This window comes from Taurulus bubalis (assembly GCF_910589615.1).
Source record: "Taurulus bubalis genome assembly, chromosome: 11".
Lineage (NCBI taxonomy): Eukaryota > Metazoa > Chordata > Actinopteri > Perciformes > Cottidae > Taurulus > Taurulus bubalis.
The window spans coordinates 19,080,790-19,092,126 of record NC_136599.1 but is presented as its reverse complement, the minus strand read 5'-3'; the positions used below and the strand labels follow the sequence as shown (position 1 = coordinate 19,092,126).

The window sequence follows — 11,337 nt, the reverse complement described above, 5'->3', positions numbered from 1 at the left end:
TTGGTTTCGTCCGATGCTACAAAAAATAAAATAAAAAAGGTGCCCTTATATCAGACATATGTCCTCCGCATCCATTATTATATATTTGTTTTACTACATTCTGTCTGTCCTTACCACAGCAGTCGATGCTATGCAGGATGGCCTTGTCCAGGCCAAGGGCTTTGCTCTCAAACTGGCTCATGATGGCAGTCTTCCTGGAGAGGTGAGCAGACAAGGGCTCTTCCACCTCTCCTGCCCCCATCAGGCACTCCCCCTGCGCAGGCCCAAACTCCATCTCCCCCTTCACCCCTCCTCCACCGCTGCCACTCCCACAGCCCCTGGTTAGGTCAGAGAGCTCCCCGACCCCTCCCTGACCGCTCATCTCACCGTCCAAACCACCACCTGGTCTGGACATACCCTTCCGGTCTGCATTGGATTTGGAGGACTGGTGAAGAAAACGGGATAATAATAATCAATAAAAACAAGAATCATAGCACCTCTCCCAGAAGAAGAAGAAATAATATTAATAATGATATAATCTCTCTGTGAGTGTGTGTTACCTGGTCCTGTTTGCTCTGTGTAGCCATCAGGTAGTGCTCATCATGAGGATCCTCTGAGTCTCCTTGGGAACGGTATTGAAGTGATGTCATCTTCTGACCTACGATGCCAAATGTGGTCGGGTAGAAAAGACCCATAGGTGCCTAACATATAGAGATGAGCCAGAAAACAGTTACTTCCAGTACACAAGCTTGAGACTGAACAATGTAAAAAAAATTCAACACCAATCATAGTTATTCATTACTATCCAACTTAAGTACCTGTAATTTCTCATCCCCTAGTCGAACCTGGTAGAGAAGAGCTGGGGCTTCTGGGAAACGTGTCTGGAATTCATGATCTTGTAGTCCTGATATATCCTGTAGAATAAATGGCAGTAAAGACCCATTTTGTAATTGAAACTGACACAAAAGAGCCAGTGCTGCTCTAAAATGGATCAAAGTACAACACTACAGTTCCACAGTACTCCCTCTAAACACAGACCCCTCCCTCCCCCCGACCAACACACACTTGGTTCAGATGGCAGAAGGTCTCTTTCAGATGCTGTAGCAGCTGACAGTTCAGTCTGCTGGACAGCTGACAGTCTCTGTAGGGAAAGCCCGCCCTCTGCAGGAGCCAGAAGAAAGTGCGGGTCACATCTGAACCACCATAAGCCAAACACAATCTGCAAAGTCCAACAGACAAAAAAATACAATGTCACTGAGGGAATTTTTTCAACTCAACAAGATTTAACCAGAAACAATGTACTCATGTTTTTGACATTGAGTATTGTCATCTTCTGTATTGTCACTGTTCTGAGTCTCATGTGTAAAAGGAATCCATGAGGTCTCCAATTATAACCTGGATGAATGAACTATTTCATAGATATAAATTAAACATAGAAGTGGTTCTCAGCCCCACCTGGAGTTCCGGTGGGACACGCCGTCCTCTACACAGCAAAGACTGGACTTGTGGTCTCCTACATCCACGACACAAGCGCTGCTCAACCCGCTGCCAAATGTAGCGCATACCGATTCCTGGTGCACTATGATCGCTACACACACACACACACACACACACACACACACACACACACACACACACACACACACACACACACACACACACACACACACACACACACACACACACACAAGAGTTTGCTATTGCAAAGGATAACAGTGTATATACATTTTCTTTTTGTACACAGCCATACATGTGTGTAATACCTGAGAAGCCCATATTAAGCAGCAGCATGTTGACAACTTCTTTGATGTGAGGCCTGTTATAGATGTCGGGGACCAGGAAGATGCATCTGTAATACTAATAAGTCACAAAAGCAAAGCTTTAATGTGAGAATTTTTATTTTTGATCTCACTTTCAAAATGTTGCAGAAGACTTTTGTGATATGAGGAGGTGAGGTTAGTTTCTCCTACCTTTAAGTCTTTGAGGGGGATCTCCAGTTGCTTTTGAATAACGTGACTCCAGATTGTCTCGAGGTCCGCCAGTACGGCGGTCAATGAGCCTCCGGTACCGGCATGCACATTAAGCTGACCTCTGACTATTGGCCAGTGGATGTTGTAAGAGTCGGATGGATTCACATAAAGAGCCTACATGATAAAACAGACAAAGAGTCTTGGTACTACAGTTTTTAGATGTCTTATTTTCAAGAAGTTATCAGGCACATGGACTGACCTCCTCTCCCACCAGATGAGGAGGCTGGTGGGCCGTGTTGGTCCACTTCACCCTGGAGCTGCCGTCTAGTACTGCCGGACGGATCTGACAGTTATAAGCTCTGGCCTTTACTCACACAGGTAAAACAAAATTAAAAGATTATTTTATTAATTTCTGCACAGAAAAGAATACAGCACTTGAGTTATTCATGGTACTTTCTAGCAACCGATCAACTCCCGACTTACTCTAGAACCTTTTATACAGTCGATGCAGCACATCGTGCTTCAAATTTCTTTTTGAAAAAAAAAACACTTTCAATTTAAAAGCAAATATATAAATCAAATTATGTTGCTGCTGTCTGAATATTGCAGTATTACGTATGCAACAATTCTTTCTCTTTCATAATACACACCTGTTCAGCGGACACAGGTGTCCTCCGCACTCCGTTCGACATTTTCTTGGACCAGATGGCCTGGTCCACCATTTTAAGCCCATTCTGCCTCTGCTCATTACTTTCTGCTTTCTGTCGACCAGGAAGTAGAAGCGATGAGGGTAAAAGACACAAATAGGAAATGAATCTAAGTACAGTGAAATAAGACATTAAAAGAGGGCTGCACAATACATTTGAAAACAAATGTGGCAATTTAACCTTTGCAATTTATAAATTGCGGGACGCGCATTATTGTTAAAGGCTAAATGTGTGTCAAAATACCATATTTAAATTAAATAGTGTCCTTCTGCAGAGCTGTCTTGGCCTAAACATCATATTACAAACCTAAGAAAACATATTTGCTGGTACAGATCCCTACAAACATCACACCACAATTATATTAAATCTGTAATACTAATTGCAATTAGTTTGACAGATTCAGCCCTAGAATCAAAGCCTACGTGTATCTGACCATGAGTGACTTACATTCAGACCATCTCTCAACAGCCAGGCGTCTTCATATCTCGGCTGTCCAGTTTGTTTGTGTCTGCGCGCTATCACATGTGGGAGTGTCACCGGAAGATTATCTGTTGCTCGGCCAATGCGGAGTGTCCTCGAACCAGGGTGGATGACAACTATGAAATTGCTCTGTATTTGCTGTAAGAGAGGAAAGTATGATTATCAGCATAAACATAGCCATGTCATGCACAACAAATCTAGAAAATCCAAACACCTGACCATTACACCAATAATTACACCAGTAATTGCTGCATATATAAGCATGGACATACACGTTCAGCTATAAGGGCCTCTACAACACTTCTGAAAAGGTTTTTGAAAAAACCTGGCTGAAGGGATTTTTCTCCCATTTAGCAACAAGAGCATTAATGAGTTCATCCCAAATGTCAGAGCCCTGTGCAGGCCAGTCGTCTTCGTTCACACCAAATACAGAAAATCAGTTCCCTGTGGACCCAAAACTGTGCACAGGGACATTGTCGTGTTAAAACAGTAACGGGTCTCCCCAAACTGTTGCTTCAAAATCAATGTTGGACACACGTTGATGTCTACAATATCTTTGTATGATGCAGCATCAAATTAATCTCAAACCAAAAGGTATACATAATATTAGTCTAATCAATACAAACTGAACGTCTGAGGTTTTCAGCTGACGGTCAAATACTGTATTTGAAGGCACCACTTTAAAGCTACTAACACGTTATAGGCTTTGGCAGGTAAATGATGAGTTCAAGTGACTGATACTAAACCTCGGTCAGTCCAGAAGCACGTGAGAGCAAATGGATGAATTACAGAAATTGAGACGAGGATATTCGACTATTATTTTGATAAATAAGGGCATTAGACAACAATTGAAACACTCGACTTCCTCACCTCCTGAAGCGGGTCTGGGATGACCGGAGGAGCGATGGGTCTTTTCACCCCACGTTGTTGCTCCTTCTCTTTCTCCTTGTCTCGTTCCTTTTCTTTCTCCTTCCCGTTGTCCTGCTCCTTCTCAGCCTGAGTCATTGTTGGGGAACAAGTTGACTAAATAGTCATAAATAATGAGTCGTGACTTCGTTGTGCTTGTGAAGCGCTTCGACAAGTAACCAAAGGCGAGGACCTTCCTCTGAATAGAAAGTTGTGGCAGCGGCAGATTCTACTTCCGTGTTTGATCACGTGATACAAGACGGCGGTTTCTATTCGTCGGAAGATATTTTTAACTTGGCACTGCCTCTTGTCTGTGACATAGGTACTCCTCTATCAACATTGTTGTATTACCTTTCTATTACTGTAGTTTAAGCATATTTTGTTGTAAAAGAAAACAAATCAGCCACAAGGGTTGTGACAAGTAAAAGTAAATGCAGTAAACTGGGAATGCCGTTTCGCTGACAAATTTAATTTGCAATGTCGAAATGCATTGCCATTTAAAGAAAGAGACACACAAACACTGCATTACAAAATGGTAATACATTAACTTTAATTAGGGCCCGAGCACTGACGTAGTCAGAGCGGAGGAACTATTGTTATTCTGATGTTTATTCTTATTCTTATTGTGCCATTTTGCACAGGGAAAAGAGGTGCTTGGTCTACACCTACAATTATTCCAAATTTGCACACCAATCGGACTCGGCGAAAAATATTAATTGGATTGGGGTGTCGGATAAGAGTTGAAAAAAATAGCTTGATAGCACCCCCTTTAGTTGTGAAAGCCCACTTTGTTTGTTAACTATGACCGATTGACTTGAAGCTTGATACACATGTTCGGTTGTGTCTGCTCTACAAAAAAGTGGCAAAGAAACAGCATTTTGCATTAAAATGGAAGTTGTTTTAACTCGGCCGTACATTATGTAATCTGCTCCATGTGTCTCATATGTCTTGACCTCCTGACCCTGAAGACATCCATAGCCTATGATGATTATGAATCCTAGTCACCTAGTGGCAACAAGAAGTTATATGTTTTCTACTTTTATACCCTCCCCCTCACAGATAAATCAGATCACTCTCAAAATGTGTCAGAAGAGACTTAAGACATGGATAATGTATCACTGTGACCACATCTTGGGACCATGCTCTAAACCGTACAGGAAGTCAGATAGCGCCCCTTAAAAAACTTGTTTTGTGTTCACACCAAACGCGTTGCGAATGTTACTCGTGCCTGAAAGGGGGCGTGTCTTATCACCGTGGCTTATCTCCGTATAAACAGTTGCCGTTTCCGCCATTCACCATGGAAATAGCCACTAGTTCTGCTTTATACTTGTTGTGTAAATTCAGCGTCATGCGATTTTTTTCCGCCAGAGTTGGAAAATTTCACCGCGTCAAACGGCGTCTCTTGGGACCATGCTCTAAACCGTACCAGAAGTCGTCCATCTTCAGTTTTGTGTTATTTGTCCATACCATTTTTTGTATTTCTAGGCCAAATTGCCATGGTTTCCCAGTAGGTGGCACTATGACTATGAGTTAATATTGGCATGCAGAAGTCTTCAAGCCATGACTCTCATAAAGCATGTTAACTTTGGAACAGTTTTGACAACGTAGAGTTGAGTTACAACAGCTTGATGTATGATCAAGAAACATCTAAAAAAGTAGTCAGAGATACACTCAAAACATTCAAGGTTGAAGCCCCTGCAAAATGACATGACGGCACTGCTTCACACATGAAATATCGTCTAATCCGTGTATCGTCTAACCCGTGTACGCTGCGTCTGGCAACCAGCAAGTACCCTAGACATGCGTGAAGCAAGGGCACTTTAATTAAAATTTATATTTATCTATTTATATTATTTGATATGCTTTTTAAAATGGCATTACCAAATTGCACATTGAATCGCCAATTGTGAAATGCATTGCCATTAGAATAATGGAAATCTAACCAATAAAAAAAACAACTATTCTCCCTGTTCACCCTGATTATTCTTCTCTCTAAAATAAACCAGGATGTGCTACTTTTGCCGACCATGTAAATTTGTAGCAGTAAAACAGCTATGTCTAGTAAGTTGAATCCCGATCACAGTATGCAGTGAAAGAAACAAAAACAAATTGGGGCACCCCTACTTTTGACAAAGCCCCTTGACTACTGGGCCCCTTGGCCTATTACCAGTAGGATAGTTTATTCATTCATGCATTCCCTGACATACAGTTTGTGTATGAACTGTGTTAATCCCATTCAGGCTCACGTGATTCAGGAGTCTACCCATAGCAACCACCTCTCTCTTCAATTTATAGGCTGCATTTTCATTACAAATCAAGCAATGACTGCAGATTAAGAAAATAAAATAAACAAACACAGCAAAACATTTCTTAAATCTGTTACATAAATGAGAAGAGAGAAGATGTCTTTGCTGCCTTTTTTTCTTTCTTTCTTTCTTTCGTTCTTGTGCCAGTGTTCATCAGTTTACAATTCATACATAGAGATACGCAGAGAGTTACCTCTTAAATACATTAATGACACAATCACAGAAGCTCTCAGGACGTCTTCAAATTCGCTTGCATCGGCATGGTCATATGATAACAAGGAACACCACGTTCTTCAAACAGAGACATGTAGGCATCCACAGTCTCAAGACTATCAGAAGGTCACTGTTAAAGCATACGTATGTTTAAACAGGAGAGTAGGTCACATGCGAAGCCACAAGCCTTTACACAGTATATGATTAATAATATAACTGTGAAACAGTAGTTGATTAAGAGTAAATACGTTTTTCTTCTAACAAAAACATATAAACAGGTAACTGTGATGTTATTACAAAAAAAGTAATAGGTTACAGTATGCAGTGCTGGAAAACACAGAGACAAGTATCCACCCTGCAGTGTCCAAACCAGTGTTTGGGTTACCAAAATAAGCATAGGTCTATGCCATATATAAAATACAATAGATCCATGTAAATTCACTTTAGAGAGCGTAATGAAAGACTCAACTATTTTCTATAAACATTTTCATTACAAATCTTCAAACAATGGTAACCACAGATTTCAATGGTTCTGCATTTCCGGAAATGTTTGGCTGATGTCCTCCTAGCTTTTCTACAGCTTCTCTTAACTTCACTGAACACTTTTCACTGTAGGCAATCCTCGGTCTGAAGATCAGATTTGATATCTTCTTGACATCCTGACTCTCGGCATGAAGACTCCTGCATAGCTTGTTCAAGTCCTTCATCAAACGAAAAGTCTTGCAGGCCCTCAGTTCCAGCACAAGGTTACTCGGCTTCTTGTCCTGCTGCTCGCCCAGCTGCACCACACAGAACTTCGTCAAGTCGCTGGCACTCTTTGAGTGGCCTGCCACCATGTTGAGAATCAGGGGGTAAAGGTCATGAGCTGAAGCTGGGATTGAAGGCTCTGGAAAGGCGTGGTTGGGAGGAGAGTGGCTGGGCAGTGAAGAGGACTGAGAGAAGAGAGGGTTTTTTATTTTCGTTTAAATGACTCATAGCAGACGGCAAGTAAAAACTGATCAATATTACATATAAGTTGCAATCTACCTTTGGGCAGACGATGAGGACTCTGTGTGCATTCTTGGCCTTTTCTGCCAGCCAGCGCATTGGCCCTAGCTCTGCAATCTTCCTCTGCTGCCACATGTCGACAGCCACGCTGCATCCGCCGTGCCACTGCAGGAACTCCGCGAGGGCCACCACGGCCCGCTGGAAGGCTGGATCCTCAGCAGGGTACACCACAAGGACAGGGACGGGAGCCATGGGAGATGTAGGCAACTTTTTGAAACCCAATGAGCTCGTAACATTACCGCCACATTTTTTATCTGGAGAGTAAGAAGTCATTGGAAAGTAGGGGTTAGTTGTCTTCAGCACAGTGCCAAAGATTTCACATAAACTAGAGCAGTGCTTTTCAACCTTTTACTACAATAAAAAAATCCTGCGGCACACCAACAACCAAAAAAGTTACAAAATGTCACATTGTAGCACAATACAGCATATATGGAAGGTAATTATTGCGCTACTTACTGGCATGGAAGAGTATGAGCTTATTTTGAAATGTGACAGAAAGGTCACTGTAAATTGGTTTTGGAAGAACAACATATTTGAAACTAGTAGCTTTCTGACTGAGGAAAGGTCCAACGCATGTGTACAAGATTGGCCAGTAAGCCCGTGCATATGTCTTAAGTTGAGCATCTTTTACTATTCAACATCTGCAATTTCGGTGCTTACAAGGTGCTCTCCCAACTAAATGCATGTTTAAAAAGTGTTGTATTTACATATTATGTAGCAGGAACTCAAGATCATCAAACTGGCCAGTACTCCAAGCACGGCCAACGCTATGCTGGTGAAGTTGACATTACCAGGGACAGCGTCTTTCCTCGTTTCTGCACAGACAAAGAAATACACAAAAACAAATCCCCCATTTTACTTTACTTGGTAATTATATTGCGATTGTACTGCATGGCTTTAAGGAATGGTGCAGTCATACCTAAAGGCTTGATCTCGGCTGCAGTGAAATATTGAAAAAAAGTATTGTTAAAGACAGAATTATCCCCATCTTTTTACTATATATTAAATACATACATGCACCACCAAATGAGATTGCTCACCTATAGGAACTGCAGTAGGATTTGGCTTAGGCTTTGGAATGACACCTGAAAAAAGACGAAGGTTTAAACATTTTACTCTACATATATATATATATATATATATATATATATATATATATATATATATATATATATATATATATATATATATATATGTAATCTTATATCTTATCTTATATATATATATATATATATTTATATATATATATATATATATATATATATATATATATATATATAAATGAAAGTATAGAGTATTAAAGGAGGTGGAGAATACAAAAAGAACTTACGCTGTGGGACTGTGATTTCTACAGACTTGTAAGGGCTGACATGCTCTGTCAGAGGCAATGGCAGATTGGCAGCTTGGATGCTGTTGTAGCCATCGCCCTCTACTAAAAAATGAAACCATTTCTAGATTTGAAAAGATGACAGTCATTGCATTAACCTCACATATGTCTGTCATTTCAAACTCATGTTGTGCAGACATAAACACAGAAATGTTGTAGGCAAGATTCCATGATACCTGTGATCCACGGATGCCTGCCTTGGCCACAACTGGTGTGTAGTTACAGTGGTACGCGGGTTCCCCCATAATAAAGACCCGGGTGCTTGTCAGGTATATATTACTAGCTGCAAAGAGACAGAAAGTGTCAGACACCCTGCATAACTAAAGACAGTTTGTATAAATAATAGATATATTGTAAATACCATCTAATTGTTTTCTCATCTCCAGTTTACCCTTCCACACAACAACGTATTGTGCACACACACACAATTGTTGTTGCTTTATTTTTGCAATATAATATATATATATATATATATATATATATATATAATATAATATTTTTGTAATAGTAATTATAATCATTATTATCATTGTAGTTCAAAGTAGCCAATGTGTAAAAGACAGCTAATCAGCTAATCAGCTCTTTGTATGACTTGTTATAGATAGTCAAGGCATTATCAATAACAATATTATAATTTATAATATCATATATTATCTACGTATCACAAATCTCAGGAACCTAGATATGGCAATACACATTGTTGTTTGCTCAAAAACCACAGCACACTAACTTTGTAATGGTCCACGTTACTTATCCACTACCTGCATGCTCGTCTACTCAGATTATAACGTGTACATTGGTGTTATGTTGGTGTACCATGGCAGAGATTGACCAACACCTTGCAGTTGGTTCTGCAGAACAAACATTTTACACTTTCCACAATGCTTTTAAGTACAAATAATACTTCTGGGGTGCACAACCTTAAAATAATCTATTTTTTATTTTATAGAGCCACAATATTTCAATTTAAACGTTTTTACCTTCTGTCTAGTGCAGTGTCACCTTAACCAGACTAAAGTCCTGTTTGAGAAAAGGAATGGCGTTTTGGGGAAATCTCCTCTGTTATTTGATAAACATTATAGTATATGTATAAACTTTTTATGTTTTCAGATAATGAATAAGGTAACGTATTGTATTTAAAAGATATATTTTCAATCAATTCTGAAGATGCCATGTCAGCGAATTACCCACACAAGTGTTTGTTAAACTGTATTAATAGAAAACAAGTGGTTTTATAAGTTCCATGTTAGTAAAATGTAAAAAAAAAAAGCATTTTACCATCAATGTTGATTGCCCAGCTTATGTTCATCATATATTTTTCTCCCACTGTCACTAGGTTTACTCTCAGGTCCGCCAGGGCAGACGGAGTGGTGCTACTGCAAGGGGGGAAATCTGGAAAAACAAACAATGCTGTTATAATTTGCAGCCTATATTATTATTCTGGGAAATTTACTCAGATATTGTCTGATAATTCTGCTGTTGAATGGTAGGCCTATTGCACTCCCAGTTGTGTAATGCTCAATGTAAAAACATTATTCAATTTTTTTGAATTTGGAGCTACCTGCTTGGCTAAAGATTTTATTGAATTTCAGGCAGACATGTCAAACAAACCTCTGTTGTTTACCCCTGGCCTCCATATAAAATATGACTTGACATCAAATCTCTTTATATTTGTTAGTCTTTATTTCTTAATCTGGTGGGCTATATCTAGAGGTAAACTCCATTTGTGTCATCTTTGCTTTATGATCCAAGTGTTACATTTTCATCCAAAATACAAAGCTGACAGCTTGAAAAGTAATAATAAATCAACAGTACAACATGGCAAGAAGATTGATTGGTCTCTACATTGGCCAAAAATCATCTTTTTTTTTAATTTAAGTAAAAGCCACATACTACATACTATTATTAACATTAGAGGTCAGACAGAGTATAAATAATAAATTACATACCAAGAAATTCACGACAGTCCACTATCTGCAAGAAATCCCATACATACATTACTTAATTTACTTTTATTTTAAATAACAGTTAATTAATGGCTTAGTTGTCAAAGTCGATAACTTACAATTTCTTGTGATGTCACCTGGGCCGCGAGATAGTAGAACAAAATCACACTGGCTCCCCACATCATCACACCTGGCTGTAGCTAAAATAAAAACAAAACTATAATAAATAAACTTAAACTATAAAATAAGGGGATACGTAAGCCTTTTACAGTCCACAGCATCTGACTGCAAACCTCTCGCGCTCTTCCTGAATGAACTGTCAGTGAGGGTCACGCTGGATTTGTCCCGTTACCTTTTAAGTAAATAGCACTAAGCTCCGCCCACAGCAGTGGTCCC

General features: G+C 39.7%; 2 protein-coding genes across 2 annotated transcripts in view; both read right to left on the bottom strand.

The window, feature by feature from the left end:
• Nucleotides 1-4,141, bottom strand: part of actr8 (actin related protein 8) — a gene marked incomplete at its 5' end in the record, with an annotated part of 4,902 nt that extends 761 nt beyond the window's left edge. Inside the window, 12 exons of the mRNA XM_079226645.1 lie at nt 1-16; nt 115-424; nt 540-680; nt 798-893; nt 1,045-1,198; nt 1,435-1,567; nt 1,743-1,836; nt 1,950-2,123; nt 2,209-2,313; nt 2,600-2,710; nt 3,104-3,274; nt 4,007-4,141. The exon at nt 1-16 is cut by the window's left edge and continues 148 nt beyond it. Coding sequence (XP_079082771.1) covers nt 1-16; nt 115-424; nt 540-680; nt 798-893; nt 1,045-1,198; nt 1,435-1,567; nt 1,743-1,836; nt 1,950-2,123; nt 2,209-2,313; nt 2,600-2,710; nt 3,104-3,274; nt 4,007-4,141 — 1,640 coding nt within the window. The remainder of the gene's footprint in view (nt 17-114; nt 425-539; nt 681-797; nt 894-1,044; nt 1,199-1,434; nt 1,568-1,742; nt 1,837-1,949; nt 2,124-2,208; nt 2,314-2,599; nt 2,711-3,103; nt 3,275-4,006) is intronic.
• A 2,190-nt stretch (nt 4,142-6,331) lies between these two features.
• Nucleotides 6,332-7,800, bottom strand: il17rb (interleukin 17 receptor B; the record flags this gene model as incomplete). The annotated part of the gene is made up of 2 exons (XM_079225845.1): nt 6,332-7,493; nt 7,588-7,800. 2 exons carry the CDS (start codon nt 7,798-7,800, stop codon nt 7,062-7,064), a joined length of 645 nt encoding a protein of 214 aa, XP_079081971.1. The 3' UTR covers nt 6,332-7,061.
• Nucleotides 7,801-11,337: the final 3,537 nt, after the last annotated feature.